This window comes from Rhincodon typus, chromosome 3 (assembly GCF_021869965.1).
Source record: "Rhincodon typus isolate 14 chromosome 3, sRhiTyp1.1, whole genome shotgun sequence".
Classification (NCBI taxonomy): domain Eukaryota; kingdom Metazoa; phylum Chordata; class Chondrichthyes; order Orectolobiformes; family Rhincodontidae; genus Rhincodon; species Rhincodon typus.
In genome coordinates, this window is record NC_063334.1 from 24974399 (window position 1) to 24995914 (window position 21516).

Sequence of the window (21516 nt, forward strand, 5' to 3'; positions counted from 1 at the left end):
TTGCTATCTAAAAGGTTAAAGAGCAACCTGATCAAAGTTTCCATTATAGCAACAGGAACTGATAAGGAGAAACTGTTTCTGCTGTTTGGTGGGTGGAGAACTACAGGATTTGCATATCTTCAAGAGATGTTAGTGTCACTGATGAGGCCAGTATTCATTGCCTCTCCCTTGTGGTGAGCGTCTTTTTGAGTCACTGGAGTCCACATGGTGTGGATACAGCCATCATGCTGTTAGGAAGGGAGTACCCAATTTTGGTCCATGGTTTTAAAATCACAGTTAAACCTTTCAGGAATGAACTTAAGCACAAGGCTGGTTGAAGTTTGAAGCTCTTTTCCACACATGGCAATTGAGCTGGGATCAATTGTTAATTTTAAATCTGTAACTGAGATTTTTTTGTTATCTAAATGAATCAAGGGGCATGGGGCAAAGGCAGGTACATAGAGTTAAGTCACTGATGTCACATGATTTCAATGAATGGTGAACAGCTTTGAGAATCTAAATAGCCTTCCACTGTTCCGATTCTGCACAGAAACCCAAAGACAAGTAATATGCACAGCTATAGCAGGAACTGCAGATGCTGAAGAATCTGAGATAACAAGGTGCAGAGCTGGATGAACAGGCTGACGTTTTGGGCCTAGACCCTTTTTTTTTCTCTGAAGGAGGGTCTAGGCCTGAAACGTCAGCCTTCCTGCTCCTCTGACGCTGCTTGGCCTGCTGTGTTTATCCAGCTCTGTACCTTGTTATCTAATATGCACAGCTTTCCTTTTCTAAATAAGAAGCTAATAGATGGGAAAGAGTAGCAATGTGAAACAAAGTTTTCAGTTTGGAAAGTCAATCTATTGCCTCTAAAAGTGTGCCCCAAAGCACGCGTCATCTATCTTTCAGTTGATTTATGGGATAACCTATTAGCATCAACAATCAGGCACATGAGCCATTGTTTGAAGATAGCATAGCCAAGGGGTGTTAGATGAGAGCCTACGCTACAGGACAGATGGTCAGACCTAGCTGAATGCAGCTTTCTGTTGACTGAACAGACCAGTGTTGATCATTTTAATCATGTTGCCTTCTCTTGTCACAAACACTTAACAGCGGAAGAGGGGTAGGGGGTTGGAATTAGATGCATCAAAATAGAAACAGTAAGAAAAATTGTCAATTCTATAAATCACACAATTTTACCACACTTCTTACACCGTCACTCCATGTTTCAGATCGAGAAGCACATAAGGACCCAAATGAAACAAATAAACAAGTGTACAAGTAATAAAGCTCACCTCCTCACCACTCCGAGCAGTATCTATTGTCTCGCCGAAGGCAACATGCTTGCGAAGGTGGTTCGATATAGCTCTGGGTGTCGGATGAACTTCGAAGCAGAAACTGCACCTGTACCCCACGACATTCCGCTCTTTAACTAATGATACGGAGCTTGTCGTCTGGACAGCATTCAGCTGCAGTAGTAAGAAGAAACATGAATATTGAACAGTTACAGATTTACATTGACAGACACAGGGGATCAAAGGAAAAACAAACCGTGTTGAATGGCTTTCCTTTTGTTTTGTGTCAGTTGTCACTCAGCGTCTAGCACATTCAGTGAATCAAAAGGTTGTGGGATCAAATCCAACTCCAGAACTTAAGCAATTATCTTGGTTGACACAACCAATGCCATACTGAGGGAGAGCTGCACTGTCAAAGGGACCGTCCCTCAGATGAAATGTGAAAAAGAGGCCTCATCTGCCCTCTCAGGTGCATTTAAAAAAGGTCCCATGGCCAAATTTCAAAACAGCATTGGGGAATTCTCTTTAATGTTCCAGTCGATATCAATGCCTTAATTAACACCACGAGTACAGACTGTATGGTCATGACAGTGGTCATGGGACCAAAATTAGTCACCGTGTTCCCTATATTTCAAAAATGCTTAAACAGGTGTAAGGTGTGCTCTGACATGACTTGAAGTCATGAAAGGTGCTAGAGAAATGCAAGTCTTTATTTGTCAGTATGAAATACTTGGAAGCATAAACATGAGGTGTATCAATTCTACTAACAGTTGACATATTTGGTTTATTCAACTGCATTTTTAGTTTTGGCCTCCCAGCCAAATCATCCAAGTTTCAATTCATGAAGTGAACATTTCATTTGAAGAAGGGAACTGCTGTTTTCATAAGTACATCAGCATCTCATGAGTCATAGAACTCCCATGTTAACAATAGCCTGCATCTATCTACTATCTTTAACCTAGTAAGATGTCCCAAGGCAAGTCAGAGTAGTCATTAACAAACAAGATCTGACACCAGACCACAAAGTATTTGTAAAGCAGGCAAGGTGGTTCTTTAGGGCAAGTTAACAGCGGGAGAGAGTGAGTCAGGGAGGGAATTTGAAAGTTTAGGGCCCAGGCACCTGCAGGTATAGCCACCAATGTTGGAGCAAAAAGACCAGAAAAGGAGGAGCATAGTTACCTAAGAGCTCTGTCAGAAGGTCATCATGTTGAGCAAATCTGACAGCTTAAAAAAAAAGCAAAGCTCCAAGAGCCCTCATTTATTCTGGGAAGGAAATTGAATTTGCTCGTTTGCCAAATGCATTCTAATTTGCAAAAGAGAATTACAGGGGTAGGTGATAGCCTAGTGGTCTTATTGCTGGGCTGTCAATCCTGAGACACAGATAATGTTCTGGGGAACCAAGTTTGAATCCCACCATGGCAGTTGATGGAATTTGAATTTAATTTTTAAAAAAATCTGGAATTAAGAGTCTAACAATGACCATGAACCCATTGTTGATTGTCGGGGAAAACCCATCTGGTTCACTAATGTCCTTTAGGAAAGGACACTGCCATCCTTACCTGGTCTGGCCAACATACAACTCCAGACCCACAGCAATTGCCTCTGGGCAATTTGGGACGGGCAATAAATGCTGGCCTAGCCAGTGATGCCCTCATCACGTTAATGAATAAAACAAAACTTTTGAAAACTCATTTCAGACAATGCTCTCACAATTCTTTAGGATTTGCATTGTGCACAAATATTTTTGAGAATCATTTCCAACTTCTCATTAACCTGGACTTTTTATTTCTGTTCTACTGTCACGCCTGGAGGTGCAATCTGCTCAGCAGGTACATGGATCCAAAAATAAAACTGCCACTTCATTAACATTCAAAAATAGGCATTTTCACTTTATTACTAATGCAGCAATTCTGTCACAATGTTCTTTCAAACAAAACCTCAGATCACATCTCCAAAGATTTAATCGCAGTTTTCTCCCATCCAATCTCAAAAGATGTTTACCCAGGTTTCATAACACCCTCCCAATATCAGCTTCCAGTTTCTACACCTTCCTTGATGTTTTGAGGCTCAATCTGCAAATTACCATATAAGAATGGGATTCAATGTTGTGCATGTGATTTCATAAATTCCTTTTAAAGCATAATCGCTCCATCACTAGAATCACACGCCCCCAAATATGTTCTGAGCTGGTACCAATGGGGCAATAATTTCACCATGCCAAAAAAAACCTCCAACTTTTATCGCCATTACACTTGTATCTAGTTAGCTATTGTCTTCACACCAATATACATTATTTTACGCAAGGTCTACATTAGATATTCATCCTTGCTTAAGTGTAAATTCCTTTGACTAAGCTTTGCCTCAACACAATCTAACACCTCACACAATTTGTACACAGCAAGATCCTGTAAACAACAATGGCTAGACATTCCTATTGATCCCTCAGCCAATACCTAAACACCAGTGAAGACTTTCCCCACTCTTCTTCAAAATAGCCTTGTTGGGATCTTTTACATCCACCTGCAAGGGAAGACAGAACTTCACATTAAGTTCTCATCTGAAAGCCGGCATCTCTGACAGGGAAGCAGTCCCTCAGCATTTCGCCAAAAGGATCAGCCTAGATTTAGTAAAGGCACAGACATTTATTGCGAAGATAGTGTTCCCCCAAAAACCACAGCTGGTACTCACTTCACCCAAGTGACCGAAGCTCAGAAGCCAATCACAATATTAAAAGTCACAAGGTATGAAAGTAATCCTTGATATGAAAAAAAACATCGAGCAGAGGATAGTTTAAAAATCCAACTTTGTTCAGCATATTCAAGTCCATAGAATCCCTACAGTATGGAAACAGGCCGTTCGGCCCAACGACCCTCCAAACAGCATCCCACCCAGATCCATCCCCTACCCTATCCCAGTAACTCTGCATTTCCCATGGCTAATGCACCTAACCTACACATCACTGAACACGATGGGTAATTTAGCATGGCCAATCCACCAAACTTGCACAAGTTTGGACAGTGGGAGGAAACTGGAGCACCTAGTAGAAATCCACGCAGGCACAGGGAGAACATACAAACTCCACACAGACAGTCAGTTGAGGGTGGAATTGAACCCAGGTCCCTGGCACTGTAAGGCAGCAGCGCTAACCACTGAGCCACCATGCCACCCCTTAATGTGACTGAATTTGGGTTTGTGAGAACACGTTAGCATCTGCTGTTTTCTCATTCCCCAAGCCATGAGTGAACTCCAAGGCCAAAGACTGTTGTGGCAATGGCAGGCCACCAGTTGCTAGGCAAATACAACATGGCCCACTGGCCAAAGGCTTCTCCATCATAATCCTTCATCTCCAACCACTTCCTCACACAACCAGAAATTCAAGCATCAAATGCATAGCAACACCACTACTTGCAAGTTCCCCTCCAAGTTATCCACCATCTTTATCACTGTTCCTCCACTGTGGCTGGTCAAAATCCTGATGCTCCCTCCCCAACTGCACCATGGTGTAACTACAGCCCAAGGACCACATCGGTTCACGAAAGCAGCTCACCATCACCTTCTCAAGGGTAATAAGAGATGGGCAATAACTGCTGGCCCAGCTAGTGACACCCATGCTCTATGAACAAATTTTTAAAAAGTTCAAGAATCCAATGACTGCTCTTCTGCCACTGCCACACCATTCTCGTTCTGATGATAACAGGTCTTAGATACTTTTCTACAGCCACTGGTATTCACCCTCAAACTTGACGGTCTAAACAACATACAGTATTAAAATTACATTCAAAATATTGGAATTGTGTGGAATTTATATTGCTCTTGACCAAATCATGTGGGTTTAATTATCCTTACAACACATCTCACCTTGGTGATCAGACTGTAAGTAGAATACCGAGATCAGACTTCGCACTTTCAAATGATGATTTATTAAGTGATCTTGGAAACAATCTAGAGGAGATCTACAAAGAATGATTCCTAGCTTAAAAGAACTTTAGATAAACCAAACGTTCTGGCTCTATTCATACTACAGTGTAGACTTAAGAGTTGCTCCATGAAGTAATGAAAGGGGTGGACAGTACCCCTAACTGGTATTCCATTTCAACAGATTGAAGAAGACCAAGAGATATTATTTGAAATCGTGTAAGAAGAGAAACAGATTGGATGTTGGGTAGTTCTCCTTTTTCACAAACTAGTGAGCTATTATATTGAGTTGTTAGCTGGTATGGTGGGTGCTAGATCTCTGTCTCCAAGAGGGAGGTGAACCAGTTCCTTGCGGAGACATCACAGCGAAAGTCATTGGCCTTATATAGAGTCTATCCATCTGATCTCCTGGACAGGTCTTCTCCGGGAATCAATGAGGAATTTTACAGAGTATCTTTTTCTATTATTGGCACCGTCTCTTCCCCTACTGCTTCTTTCTGGAGATGAAATGGTATATATGGTGGCAGGTGTGTGCAAAAAGAGGGAGTGGGGAAAATGAAAAAGTTTTGACAGGATTGTCCAGCCATCAAGTACAAGGGAAAGCATGATGGGTTATGTCGATTGGTATTTCTGTATTTTCTCTCCTCCATGCTTTTTGAAATATTCCCATTTCATCCTGTACTTTGTAAGATTTTGCCACGCCTGTCACTGGAACCCAATACTTCACTCAGTTTCAAAAGGTCTCATCTCCAAATAAGCACTTTCTCAGTTTCCTTGACTTTCAATAGATGCTACTGTATGTGGATGCCTCAAGAGACCAGATTACAAGGTCTGGCATATTGCCACATATTTTTCATGTGATTAATGGAGAGCAAAGAATTCACAAGCTTTACACTGATCTTCTCAGCACTACACTCTCCACTGATTCTTCCAACTAACCTGTTTGTTCTTTAGCTTTGTATCCAACAGGATTAAAAACTCATTTGCACTTTTCTTACTCGTAATGAGTACTCTCTCAGATTTACTTTTTCCCTGGTCAATTTACTATTTAATGTACAGCCTAAAACAGAATTGGTATAGCCCAGGAGTCCAATCCATCCACTGTACCTGTGATTTGAATGAGCTAAGAGTCCCACTTTTCTCCCTCTTGCTTTCCCCATAGCCCTACAAACGTATTCCCTTTCAAAAGTGTTGGTGAAGTTACTTCTACTGGATATTTTAAGATGCAACATTAGGAATGAATTAGAAGCAAGTGGAAAACAGCAAAACACAATTTGTTCATATAAAAAAAGAGAGGAAAATAAGACGACAACAAGACTCCAGGGTTCTGTTTGATGCACAGCAAAACAGAAACAGTATTAGTTACAAAACAGATTTTTTTTTGCTCCAGATGTGGTTGTCACGGGCAAGGTCAGTATTTTTTGTCCATTTCGAATTGTCCTTGAACTCGAGTGGCTGGCTAGGGTCATTTCACAGGGCAGACAAGAGTCAACAGACCAAATAAGGATGGCAGCTTTTCTTCCCTGAAGAGCATTAGTGAATGAGACAGGTCTTTAAAGCAATCGACCGTGGTTGTATGGGTGCAACTCGGTGTGCCTTAATTCCAGATATTTACTGAATTCACGTTTCAACATCTACCATGGTGGGACTCTAACTCACGCCCCAGAACTTTAGCCTGGAGCCAGGTTGGGGAGGTGAGTCTGCATTGCTAGCCCAGTGACATTACCACCACACCATTGCCTTCCCTAGTCCTCAGGAAAGATATAATGTCCTTGCAAGGGAAGTGCCGTGCCAATTCGCAAGAATTATACCAGGGGATGAAAGGACTATGTCACAGGAACAGTTTGCTTAAGGTGGCTTGTAATTCCTCAAGTATTATGATGAAAAACTGATCCTGTGAGTTGAAGTGTTTAAATTGACTTAAAAGAATTGATGGATTATGAAAGAGAAACATATCATTTTTGCCCCTGCTCCTCAACCAAAGGAGCAGAATAATGCATTAAAAAAATTATGACATGGCATTCAGTGATAATACCAGGAAGCACTCCTTCACACAAAGGCTAGTGGGAGACTAGAATGCTCTCCCTCAAAAAAGATCAACAGATTATGAGGTCAACTGAAAACTGCCAGGACTAAGGTATTAGTGGATTCAGAATGAGAGATTGAACAGAAAAAAAGATCCAGGTCAGGGATAAGTTTGCGGGATCATATCGAGCCCTTACTGGAATTCAAAGCGTGGAATCCAGACAGCGTGCAACATGCAACCTACATGGCAGGAATAGAAACTGATGTTGGTCAAAGAAAGAGAAAAATAAAGTGACAACGGATGGATCTTCAGCAAGGTCATCAGAAACGGAGGGGGGGAATAAAAAACACTAAACTGGACCAAACCAAAAAAGCTAACAATTGGAAAGATAAAAGGAAGGTTGAGGAAAAAAACTGCCTTTGGAATGACAGTTCTGGCAAAACCCCAAAAGGAGCAGCTGCTCAGAGGGCCAAGAAGACAGCAACTCGACCATCATTTTGATGCAAGTTATGTTTGCGATGTTAATAAGTGCATGGGCAGTAAATTAAATTTGGCACCGGACACTTCAGGCCAATCGGATAGTCAGGTATGAAATGAAAGGCCAAATCTCTTTTTTAAAAAAAAGAGAAAGAACAGACAGTGCAGGTTACTGCAAATGGAATGTTGTATCAGATCTGACTAAAGTTGAAGGGAGGGGGGGGGGAGGAACGGGAAAGGAGCAATGAAAGACTTCTCTCAAGCCAGCTACAGTATCAGGATCAGGAGAGCCAGAAGAGTGAAAGCAGCAACTGGCCTTATGGAAGCAGCAAAGGATTCTTTAAGATTTAATGTGCCAAACAAGATATGGCTGGTTAACAGAGGGTTGAGGTGCCCTGTAAACAGCAATAAGAGGCAAAGACAGAATTTAGGAACAAGTTCGAGAAGACAGTCTTCTAGAACTTGTTCCCAAATTCTAGAAGACAATCTTCTTGATCAGGAAATATGGATAAACAGATCGAAGGTGATAGAGGACTTGGTGATTTCAAAAGTCTTGAACCTAATTCTGCTTTGGTAAACAGTTGTTAAAAATGCTACTTACAAAAAAATGGCCAGAGTCAGAAAGAGATAGAGTTAACAAATTAATGTAAAAGGTGAGGCGTCATTGAATCCAGGAGGCCCTCATAAACAGAGAACAGCTGGGAAGTCACCCTGGGGCAAAATGAGAAGAGGAAAAGTGGGAGAAAGATGAGCAGATGATATGGAAATGAAAAAGAAAAACCATGTGTCAGCAGCCATTTAAGTCCCTGCAGCCTGTTGTACTGTTTAAAGGCTCATGGCTGATCTGTGTCTTAACTTCCTCTACCACACTTCCGATAAGCATATAAAGGAGATAAGGCATAAATGTGACAGACCACCGTGTCAGCTATGTCTCAGTAGTTATAGCACAGATTAAGGTTCAAATACCATCCCAGAGACCTGAACACAAGGTCACAAAATCATTCCCAGGGAGACACTAAAAACTTTCTCTACTGTCACCTGCCCTCAACTGGGTGTAAAATAATTCCATGGCACCATTATAAACAAAAAGAGGAAAGGATGTTATCCCCAGTGTTCCTAGCCAACATTTATCCCTCAACCAACAAAGGTTATTGGGGTCATTATGGTTCCTGGAATGCTGCTTTGGACGAGTTGGCTGCCAAGTTTCCTACATTACAACACTGACTACGTTACAAAAATACTTTACTGGCACTAAAGCACTTCTGAATATGCTCAAGTTATGTGATGCAGGTTTCTTTCTTCCCCTATACAAAATAAACAGCTCTGCACACCTTCAAGGCTGGGGCAAGTTCTGAATATTTCAACTCACTTGAGTCGAAATTTGCACGTATCAAATTTGCAGCATCTCTTAAATGCAGGTGAATAATGACCATGCTGCATTTTTAAAAAAATTTGCAATAGGACAGCCTCAAGGTTCATCAAGCAGATAGTCACACAACAGAACCAAGACTGTAGTAGGACATCCGGGTTATGGGCTACTTTGACAGGATCGATACAGAGACCCATTTTTAGGGCTACCCAAAACTGGAGTTGTAAATATCAGATAATAAATCTGAGAGGGAATTCAGAAAAAAAAACCTCTAACCAGAGAATGAGGAGAATGTGGAACTCACTACCACAGGGCGTGGTTGAGGTAGTAGTGCAGATACATTTAAGGATAAGATAGTTAAACATGAAGGATAGTAAAGAATAGAAGGGTATGATAATAGGGTGAAATGGAGTGGGAGATGCGTTTTTCGAGCACAAAATTGGAAAATGCCAGTTGGACCAAATAGCTTGACTTGTGATGTAATCTCAACGTCTCTCAACATTTTACTCAAGGTGCAATCCACTAACATCAACCCTCATTCCTTGGAGTACTGATGAACATCAGAAAACTGGGAAAAGAGCAAAACACATTTCAAGAAAGTGATTGAGGAAAGAAATGGAAAGAGGATGCAGGTAGAGAAGAGGTTTGTGACACAGACAGGACTGTCAGAGTGAAGCTCCCTACAAGAAATCTAACCATCCTTGGGACAAAGTTCAACTGTCTTAAGGGTGGGTCTGACAAACGCATTCATTTATATCAACAGGTTGAGATGACAACATTATCCAATACTGATAATGCAAGAAAAATTACAATATATTGCACACAGCTAATCTGGTAGCTACTGAAGTCTAATATTCAGAGTTCTTCGCTGTTTAATTCTCAAGAGGTCAGGACAGTCATAGCTTCACTTAATACATTTCCCTTCTGTACTTCTCACATCCCTTAATACTTTAGATGGTTGCAAATACCAAGTTACAATGATCAGTTATGCTGCTATCTTAAATTTTCTACTATGAATCTCTGCCTTTAAAAGAAGTTTATCTTGTGAAATAGTTTGCAGAAAGTGGCATTTATGTCATGATGCGCAGTATTATACAAGCATTGCATGCAAATGTTCAGTGCCCAACACACCTGATTCTTGTCACTATCTACTTCTGTAGATTCTGGTTTCTCCTCTTTTAGTTCCTCCTCTTTAGCATCTTCTTCCTTTTCTTCTGGGTGCTGGTCCTCTTTAAGATGATCATCAACTTCAGGGTGGCTTTCCCCTTTAAATGGATCTTCTTTTGTGGTTTCTTCCCCTTTCAGCAAATTTTCTTTCAGTAAATCTTCTTTAGCGTTATTGTCCTCTCTAAGCAAATCATTTCCTTTAGATGTATCTTCTTCTGAATGATCTTTCCCTTTAAGTGGATATGCTTCAGGGTAATCGTTGCCTTTGGGAAGATCGTCTTCAGGGTGATCATCCGCTTTAGGGTGATTTTCTTCAGGTTGCTCTTCCCCAAGCACCTTCATCTTTTCACGGTGCAGCTTTGCTCGTCTACTGAAGCACTCATTGTGCTCCATGAGATGAACACTCAGTTCAAATGTGCTGAGGATCTTATTGGAGCAGTGGTTGCACTCGTAGGTGGGACTGTGCGAGCGAGTACTGCCAGGAAGCAATGTGAAGTCCAGTTTCAGGTCCCGACTGTGATAGTCCGTATAATGCATGCAAAGCAGCTCTGGTGTGTTGAATGAGAGTTTGAAGCACTTCACACACTTGAAGGGGAGCCATTCACTCTTTCGTCCATTAGTCATTCCAGTAGCGTCAATAGCAGGTACCTCATTCTTTACATCACACTCCTCCTTGTCATCAGAATACACAACAGTGAAATAACCATTATATTTGCTCACATATTGCTTGCGCGGGTAGACTCCCGGGTGTCGCTTCATGTAATGGGATACTAGACCCTTTTTTGTGTACGTTTGGAATGAGCAGAGTGAACACTTTTTCTTCTCCACTGCCCTCCTGAGCTCCTCGCTCAGGGGCGGAGACTCTGGCTTGGACTCGACAGGAAGGATGAGCTTTTCTGGTTTCTTGTTGATCATTGTTTTAGAGGCAGCCAGGCAATGAGTGTAGTATGAATCAATATCGTGGCGCTTTTGGTAGTGAGCAGCCAACCCTTTGCGGAGCGGGTGAGTGTACGCACACAAGGCACATCTGAACATATTGTTCTTGCCTTCTGGTTGGGCTCGGACATTGTTGTGCTTATTACGGTAGTGTCTGGCAATGCCCTTTCTGGAGGAGCAGAAATATTTGCACAGTTGACATTTAAATAAAGTACTAAGATCTGAACAGCCACTTAGAAATGGAGAAATCCCAGGAGGGGAGTCACTCGCTTCAGTTACTTTTTGGCAGTCATCTTTATATTCTTCAGAGGTATTTAATTCCTCAGGCTCAACTGTCTCAGTCACAGAATCAGTGAACATGTCGATGGCTGGCTGCCTATGGTACTTCTCATAGTGAACCTTAAGTTTTTCCAAGGAGCCATGTGCATATGAACACAGCTTACATCTGTAGGCACCAAATCCTTGCTTTGGAACTTTGGTCATCTCTTCCAAATCATTGTTCTGTCCATCCGGGAGCCTCTCAGCCTCATTCATAAAGTCGTCAGCAGTGACCTTTATAGAAGGGTGCCGCTTCTGGTAGTGTGTCAGGACGCCATGGATACGTGTGTTAACATATGGACAATGTCTGCATTTATACAGAGTGCTGGGCTTCTCATCTTTTTCCAGGGCAAACTCAGCTGCCTTCACCTTTACACCTGGGTGCTTTTTGCCATAGTGGGTTAAAAGACCATGTAAGTTGTTGTACTCGGATTTACAAATCTTACATTGGTATGGAGACGTGCTGGGGGCAGCATTTGTAGGCACACTGGAGGGAGGGTTAATTGGAGAAGAAACGGAGCGTTTTGAGGTCATCTCATCCTCAACAGGATTGGATTCGGGAATGCTCGAGGAATCCAGAGCGGAGTAATCATGTGCAGTCGGGTTGTTTTGCTCCAACGTGTCTTTCCCAAGGATAATGTCAAGCAGCACGGATTCATCGCCACTCACAGCCCAGGGATGCATGGCCTGATAGTGGTTTGTGATGTCCCAGATCGAGGCAGCTTCAAACACGCAATCTCTGCATTTGTAGTGTTTGAGGTCAATGACAGCAATCTGGGACGGGTTGGCTGAAGGATCCGGACCAGCCCAAAGTTTGCTGGAGATATAAGTGTAATCGACAGGATGTTCTGGGTGTCTCTTCTGGTAGTGTATTAATAACCCACTGGGTTCCTGATGCGAGTAAATACACCATTCACAGTGATAGCCAGCACTCACCACCCCATCTTGAAATGCCCACCGCAGAATGGTGGTGACGGTAGCCTTTACGCTTGGATGCTGCTTCCTCAGGTGCTTCTTTACAGCGTACAGGTAATGGGCAGTGTAGGAGCAATGCCGGCACTTGAAGAACCGCAGTTGCTCACCATCCGTCTCTTGTTGCACACTGGCTGTTGGCACACTGGCACCTGCCTGGTTGTTGGTCGCCCTCTCCCGCTGGCTTCTCACTGCTGCCGTGTGCTGGCGGACCAGCTCAGCTGTCGCCTTGATGTCACGGTGCTTCTTACGGTAGTGAATGACCACCCCCTTAACCGTTCGATTCCCATAGTTGCAGTGCTGGCAAAAGAACATCAGCTCTCCCTCGCCCTTCTCTCCCAACTTGGAACTTAGCTCCCCGGAATCAAAACTGCTCTTGTTACCATGACTCAGTGGCTTTGTCATCAGTGGTCTTGCGGGTGTAATCTGCAGCTCTTCCATTGTCTTCTTCAGAGCTGGAGTTGGAGGTGCATGCTTGATGTATTTTGCCGTTACCTTAACCTCTGGATGCCTTTTCTGGTAATGGACAAGGACACCAACAACCGAGCGGTTGCTATATACACAATGCTTGCAGTAATACAACTGCTCAAATTCGACTGGCTGAGGAGTGACAGGAGGGTCATTTGCCAGTGACGTAGAACTCATCTCAACATTAGGAGCACCAATTGCAGGATTCTGGACAGAAACCACACGCATTGTCTTCTGAATTCGAAAATAGGATGCCTTTTCCTCTGGGTGCTTTCTCTGATAATGGACCAGGACTGAATGCATGTTTGGGCTTGAAAATGAACAGACATCACAACTGTACACGACAGCACTGATCATGGACGCTTCGCCCTGCTTAGGGCTCACGCTCTTGGGCGAGTTCATGTTCGAAGGGCTGGAGGGAGCAACACGCTGAGATAGTGGAGTGGATGTCCCGATATTCTTCACACCAGAGTTAAGGATTTCTCTCAGAGTCTGGGACTCTGCATTGACCTCATTGGTTTGCTGGACCACATAACTGGAGAATATCATGGAGTTGTTAATCTTCACGGTTGGATGCATTCTTTGGTAGTGAGGCATGAGGCTGCGAACATTCGGGCTGGTGTAAGAACAAAAGCGGCACCTGTACGTCAAGTTGGCTTGATGAAAGTTTAGGATATTCTGAGCTTCGGGATGGAACTGAGCGTAATGCTGGCGCAAATCTTCAAATTCCGCATACTCTACGAAACATTCAAGGCAGCGGTAGACTGCACTGTGATCTGTTGGATCTTCAATGTACCTGAAGCTGTATTTGATGTAAGGATGCATGCGCTGATAATGGGTGCTCACACTGCGTGCCACTTTGTTACTGAAGTTGCAGTGCTTGCAATAGTAAATCTTACCAGAGTCTTCAGCTGCCTCTGAATTTTCCTGAAGGGTATCCCTATTTTCTGAGTTTGTTTTTTTGTAAGCTGCATTCCCACCCTGCTTGCGCGATGTTCCGTCACCCTGTCCCGTTGAATTGGAGCTGCCATAAAAATCTTCATCATCAGAAAGAGTCAATTCAATCTCAGCACTGTTGCTGACAGAATAATCCTGCTCCAAAGTCCCATAAGAAGCCTCTTCACGTATTCCATCATTTCCTTCAACCCACATTTGGTGGCCACCATAAGTGTAATTCTGCATCTCCATCAAATGATCAGTCTTCCCTTGCTCCTCATCCAGATTGCCATCTACATCCAATTCCACTTCCACATCCTCCTCCTCCTCCTCCTCTTCCTCTTCCTCCTCGTCTTCCTCTTCCTCTTCTTCCTCCTCCTCCTCCTCCTCGACTGCAATCACCGATTCCACCTCGCTAGCTTGCTGGTTGGCCTGGCTGATTTTACTCTGTAAATTGTTTGCTATCTCGTCGATTCTTGTGCGTTTCTTGGCTGGAGACAGGTCTAGCGGACTGTCTGTCACCAACCTCTTGCCTTTCTTAAACAGAAAAGAATTTTTGGATGTTGATCCAAGGATTGAGGTCTGAGTTTTCACAATACCTGGTGATGGGAGGGCTTCAAACTGTGGCGCTTCTGTATCCTGTAATGTATCAGCTGCCTCCTCATTAGTTGACAGCAAGGCATTGTCACAGAATGAATGCTTATGCTGCTGGTGTACTCGTAGCCCCTTCAGAGTGACTGTAGAATAGTTGCACATGGTACACTTGTAAGGATATTGCTGTTTCGAATCCCCTATCAGGGCTGGTTTTTCTCCGTTGACCACTTGGCTTGGATTCGCATCCACCGTCACTAAGCTGTCGTTCAAAGGAGCTGGGGTGCTATTCTGCAAGCTCACTGTGTCCCACTCTGAGGAATGGGATTGCTTATGGGTCACCAGTTTCTGGGCAGTGGTGCAGGTGAAAGGGCAAAGGTTACACTTATGGACGATGGTCCGGCCTGATAAATGAATGTTCTCGATGTGACGTGAGATACTACGACGATGCATCGTAAGGAACGAGCAGAAGGGACACTGGAACCTGTTCATGTACTTCCGGAAAGGAATTCCCTTGGTTTCCAGCAGCTTTGTGTTGCCAATGGTCAACAGCTTTTTCCCGGAGCCTTCCGAGCTCTGGGATGCCAGAGAGTCCAGCTCCTCCATGTCCTGTTGCTCATCCTCATCAGAACTGCTCCGATCGTCACTTAACAAACTGGACTCCAAACCGGAATTGACCACATTCAGGTCTCCCATTCCATAGGAGGATCTCCCAGTCACTCCAGCTTCACCAGGATCGGGGCTAGCTTTGGGTTTCATTTTAGGAAAGGGGAACTTTATTTTAATGGGAGCAAACCTTGGTACAGCAGCAGGAGCTGGCTTCATTGCAGAACCTCCCATAGAGCCTTTCAGAGCAGGGTATTGAGAAGGCTGCATTTCCCTCTCTGTCATCTTCATTGGCAGGTAATTAGAATTAGGAGATGCCTGCTGAACATCCTTCTGTTGGGGTTTTGTGGGACTTCCATTGGAACCAGACTGCTGCTGCCTCAGGGACGAAATGATCTTTACCAAACCCTGGGCCAAAAGATTTCGATGTTTCTTCATCAAATGGTCACACCAGCGTTCTCTCCTGGAGGTGTGGTAGCCACACCACTCACAGCAGAAGCTGCCCCTCGACTTGGTTAAGGGCTTCACCTGTGCTTCCAGGATGCTGCGCTCCACTGCATCCATTGGCACATCGCCCACTGTCTCCTGCACCTTAGTGGCGGACCTATGGCACAGCTTCTGGTGCTTGATGATCCGTGCCCGTCGGGGACTTTTGTAGGTGCAATACCGGCAGGCAAAGACTTTGCCGAAACCTTCATGCAAGAGCACGTGGTAACTGGAAGGAGGAGGAGGCGGGGCCATGTCTGACGTCTCTCCACCAAACGATGGCCCTTCAACCTGACCATGGATCTTCCTCGTATGTTCACTAAGAAGATTCCTGGATCGAAAGTAGCGGACACAGTACTTGCACTGAAAAAACTTATTGGCAGGTCTTGACTGCTGGTCAACATGATGACTGAATAGAACTGATGGGCTGTTACCGGCAAAACTGGAAGAGCCAGGATGAAAGGAATTTTGGGCTTTAAAAAAGAAAAAGAAGGAGACATTATCAAAATTTAACACACATTCTGGCACATGGTAAACTAGAGATTAACAATAAATGCTACTTTTATTTGCATTCCTTCGTTACACAGGGATCAATCATGAATGGCAGCAGTGGTAATAACAATACCAGAGGATACTCTTAATGAATTTCGCTGAACAAGGAAATTTACTTGCACTTTTCTAAACAAAGTGTCAAGCGAAGGCCACACAGCCCTTTATTTTACTGGGCTGACACTTGGAAAGAGTTGCCCATTTAGTTCCCCACTCCACTGCCCTCCGTCCAAGTTGTTCCTAAAAAGAAAATCTGGTATTTCTCCAATTTCCTTTTGGGAATTAGCAATTCTGGTTCATCCATCCCTTCAAGTAGCTCAGACTGGATCAGTACGATTCTATAGCAAGAATTTTACTATAGGCAAATCTCAAATAGAGATGTGAAAAATAAAAACTGCCTTTGCTACGTTCTGGCTTTATGTTAATTCCAGAAAATTATCTCACACGTTGACAGGGTTACATGAAATGGGGCAAGAGGAGACTTGTGTAAAAAATAGAATGACGGTCAAAAAGGTCATCTTTGCCCAGTCTACTTTTCTTTCCTTCATTCATGCGAATGCGGGTGCCTAGATCAGCGATGACTGCCCGTCCTAATTGTCCAGAGGGCAGTTAAAAGTCAACCACATTGCTATGGGTCTGGAGTCACAAGTAGACTAAACCAAATAAGGATGGCAGATTTCCTTTCCTAAAAGGGCATTAGTGAACAAAATGTGGTTTTTTTTTGCAATGAGAATCTGCACAGTTGACACTAGGTCAACTTATTATTCCAGAGTTTAACTGAATTCAAATTTTGGCACATGTCACAGTGGGATTCAAAGCCATGTCCCCAGAATATTAGTCTGAGGCTCAAGATTGATAGTCCAGTGACATTACTATGATGCCATCACCGACATTACTATGATGGCACCATCTCCCCTCCTATGTGTCTCAAGACCCACATTAATGTAATTGAATCTTCACAGCCCTCTGAATGATCAAATATGCCTTTCAGTTGTCTCAAGCCACTACAGAAAAAAAAAAGCACAGTGGACTCCAGTTGTTCAAACACCACTTTCCCAAATGGCAATGGATAATAAATGCTGTCCTAGCCAGCTACACTTTCATCCCTTGAACAAATTTGAAAAAAAGGTGGGTGGAGTGGTTGTGTGTCTTATTCAACACTTTTGGGTCTGCAGTTAGCCACAATGGGGCAGCGCAGTGGCTCAGTGGTTAGCACTGCTGCCTCACAGCACTAGGGACCCGGGTCCAATTCCACCTGTGTGCGACTGTCTGTGTGACGTTTGCACATTCACCCCGTGTCAGCTTGCGCTTCCTCCGGGTGCTCCGGTTTCCTCCCACAGTACAAAGATGTGCAGGCTAGGTGCATTAGCCATGGGAAATACAGGATTACAGGGATATGCTGGGGGGTAGGGTCCTCTTCGGAGGGTCAGTGCAGACTTGATGGGCTGAATGGCCTGCTTCCACACTGTAGGGCATCTAGGAATCTGTGAACCACAGGCATGTAACCTTTGAGGACACGTTCTCGCGTGCCACTTTTAAGGTGTTGGCCTCTTAACACCCACCAACACACAACCATCACTAGATCCCTGCAATTTCTTTCACATCTTTTGTAAATTTAGCAGGGTACTTTTATCCATCAGCCTGACTCAGTGTCAGCATTTTCACCTCTTTGTAATAACTAACTAGTAAAATTCACCATGAAGAATAGGTCTGCTATGACCTTTATTGCTGTAGTGTCATATATATTGCTGGTGGAACAGTCAAACAGCAAGTTATTTGAGAATGCAAGGGCCAGCATCTATTCTCGTAAACAAAATGATAATTTCTGATCTACACCCTGTGTAGCAAGAGAGAGAACATAATGGGCCCCAGTTTCCAAAAATTATCAATCACACGCAGATTGCCATTCCACCCTTCTCTGTTAAGAAAGGCCTCAGTGTCTGACAGGAGAATCCGATCAGGGATCCCTTAGAAATGTGGAGCTGTACTTTAATTCTGACAGGTCCCTCATAATGCAGAAAAATCAGAAGAGGCAAACCAAGCACACTACTTCACCATAATCAGTTCCTGCATTTGGTGATTTCAATGTCTAACATCACAGACAACCACTTTAACAGCTCGTGTGAAGGGGTAAATACGTAAAGTAAGAGAAAGATTAGGATACCAGGTCGGTAAGGTGCCAAACAGGTAGGTAGTACAGTGCCAGTTGGCAGGAGGGAGCAGGGCAGAATATGTGAAAGGGGCCAGGTAAGTGATGAAACGTTCAGGGCAGGTTGTGGTGGGTGGGGATGGTTGGCAATGGGTCCCAGGGAGGACAAGGAGCCAGGCTGATATAGTGACAAGGGCGTTGGGGGTCCTGTGGGGAACGTCAGATCCACGTCAAACAGCAGAGGGCAGGGTGTTCAGTCAGAGCGTTGTTCTTATAGAAAACTTGGACAGACATGAAAGGCTGAACGGCCTACTTCTGTGCTGTAACCCATTCTTTGGTTCCATTAAGCAAAATCACAAATGATAATTCCTTATAGGATTTGGGTCGTCAGGTAAGTCTATTACGTAGCAAGGTGTTAGGAGTTGAGTAGATGCAATATTTGTTTCTCAAAAAGAGGTTACATGGTTCACAGCAATAACAGATGGAAGCAGTTAAATTATAAAACAATTTTAGATGCAGAATCTTTTACAATTGTATGATGGTTCCAAGTAGCCATGCTGGAATTCCAATTTGTCCTTCAAAAGGCTACCATCCAAATTTAAAACCAAGAACTGGAGCAGAGTGAAATCCTAACTGGAACTGGCAAAAACTAACCGTTTTGGCTGCCAATTCTGCAGGTCTAAAGTACACTAAACACAAACAATGCAAGGCACCTGTTGAATGTGTCATCATGGCTGTGGTTGGAAATAATTCACCAATATGTTATTACAGTGAATAAAGTCACTGCCTCTTTGGTGTGCTTTTAACTTAAAAAAAATACTCACTGGATGCTTCCACTGGGGAGCCAATTTCAGTCTTCACAGCAGGAAGGCTCACATCAGCTTCAGGATCTTGAGTTGGTGTAACAGATCGAGGTTGATTATCATCTTCCTCAGCAGCTTCCACATGGGGCAAAAATACAGTGTGAACATCTTGGATGTGAGCTTTAAGATCATCATACGTTTCTGCTCGGTAATCACATCCATCACACTGCAGTGCCTCCATTACTTTCAATATCTTTCAATTAAAGGGATCTGGAATGTAATCAAATTGGCAATTTAGTTAATGACTGAAACCATGCAATAAGTCAAATTACACACTAGAGAACTGAGGTGCCAACTTTCGAATGGGACATTAAAGTGGGGCTCTGTCTGTCCCCTCAGATGGTTGTGAAAGACCTCCTGAACACTATCATTAAAAGAAAAGAGCAGGGAGTTTTCTCCAGAGTCTTGAGTCAATACTCATCATCTAATCAACATCACACAACGAGATTATCTGGTCATTATTGACTAGTTATTTGACAGCGTCTGTATATATGTGAAGCACAGATTGGCTATTACACTTCCAACATTACAACACTAGTTACGCTTCAAAAAGTACATAATTGGCTGTAAAGGGCTTTAGAACATCCTGAGGTTATGAAAAGTGCTGAATAAATACAAGTTTTTCTTTTAGAATATCGCTGCGGATTAGAATAAATCAACCGGCAGTTATTTCCTCGGCACCTCGTACATAGAGGCTCACAATTACTTAAATCAACAGCGAAAATGAATTATTGTTGTTCAATGGGCTTCTTTAGTATATCATTTCCTAAATTTCAAGTGATCACAAGTAGTCACTTGGTAGTGCAGAACTGGGGTATTGCTTTATTAAAAAAGACACGCTTTTGCAGCATTTTTGTCTTGCAGTTATCAGGACAAATGGGCAATTCATAACTGCAACTTATTTTGTGTTGTTCCTTTTAAAATTCAACATTCTTGCATCAGTCCTGATGTGTGCTTTAATACATCTACTTTATCAGCAAGAGAGTTACTATACTAGAAAAGTACTTAATTGACTGTAAAAGCAGGGGGTACTCCTGAGATCATGGAAGGCCTATGGCAACGCAGCTTTTATGCCTGTTAGTCATATGACAAAACATGTTGCTGCGCATCTGTCCATTCAACTGTTCCCATTTGTAGTGTTTCCTTAAGTACATATTTAATTTTGGCCTCCTTGCTTCGACTCTTCCAACTTTCAAACCACAAAGTGATCAATTGTTTTTAAAGGCAACGTCTTTCACACTGTTATTTTTTTTTAAAAGTGCAACATTACACTGCTCATTTGCAAAACCAGTGTTAGATTGTGTTCCCAAAAAGTTGAAAATCACCACACTTTTAGACAATTGCTGCAACTGACCTGGAATGCAATTTGCGGATCTCACCATGTGCTGTGTGAATGATGCATTGTTAATTTGATGCACTGACTACAGTGCAGCAGAGAGTGAAATCCCAGTTATAGGCATACGTACATACAGCAACACAAGTTTGAACCCTTTTCAAATAATATAATGTAATGGCATAGCCAGGATCTGAATTTGCAAGTTACCGATAACAACATTACATTTATAAATCATTTTTAATATGGGAAATATTCCCAGTTACATCATGGGAGCTTTATCAAAAAAGAACTTCACACTAAGTCACATCAGGAGATATTAGGGCAGGTGACTGTTAGGATTCTGATTGGAAAAATATGCTGGTAATCAAGCCCCCCATTCCACCAGCCACACTACTAGAATGAATTAGTGTAGGGACAGGGGCTTATGTTCTAGTAAAGTCACTGGACTAGTAATCCTCAGAAGCTCAAGCAGATACTCTGGGGGGTATGGGTTCAAGTTCCCCCATGAAAGTTACTGGAATTTAAATTCAACTAATAAATCTTGAATATAAACCTAGTATCAGTAATGTTGACTATCATAAAAACCCATCTGGTTCTTTAATGGCTTTTAGGGAAGGAAATCTGCCAAGTTTACTTGGTCCAGCCTACATGTGACTCCAAGCCCACCCTCTGAAACAGCCTACCGAGCCACTCAGTTTAAGGATAATTAAGGATGGCCGACAAATGCTGGCCTTGTCACCGACACCTATATCCCCACAAAAGAAAAGGAAGACTAAATGTATTGAATGAAATCACCAAAATGGCCACTTGTTTCCTTTGGGTCCTTCTGTCCAGAAAAGGACTTTCATTAGGTTTCTTCCATCAAATCAAAACAATCTGTTTTGATAAAATAAGTGACAAATCTGCTTAACATCTAAGATATAACCTGGAATTAGAAATATATCCCCTTTAATCCGAAAACAGAGACAGTCTCACAACACAAAACACTTTCATCTAGAAGGACAAGGGCACTAGATGCATGGGAACACTACAACCCTCAAGCTCTCCTCCAAGCCACTCACCATTCTGACTTGGAAATGCA

The 21516-nt window shown here is 43.0% G+C and overlaps 1 protein-coding gene across 5 annotated transcripts in view; it reads right to left on the bottom strand.

The window, feature by feature from the left end:
• The window catches only part of znf462 (zinc finger protein 462), a 104996-nt gene that overhangs the window by 34639 nt on the left and 48841 nt on the right, over positions 1-21516 (bottom strand). For all 5 annotated transcript variants that reach the window (XM_020530366.2, XM_048595013.1, XM_048595014.1 and 2 more), the window contains 3 exons: positions 19061-19309; positions 10190-16011; positions 1272-1445 (listed from right to left, as the gene is read on the bottom strand). In XM_020530366.2, coding sequence (XP_020385955.1) covers positions 1272-1445; positions 10190-16011; positions 19061-19280 — 6216 coding nt within the window. In that variant the 5' untranslated portion in view covers positions 19281-19309. The remainder of the gene's footprint in view (positions 1-1271; positions 1446-10189; positions 16012-19060; positions 19310-21516) is intronic.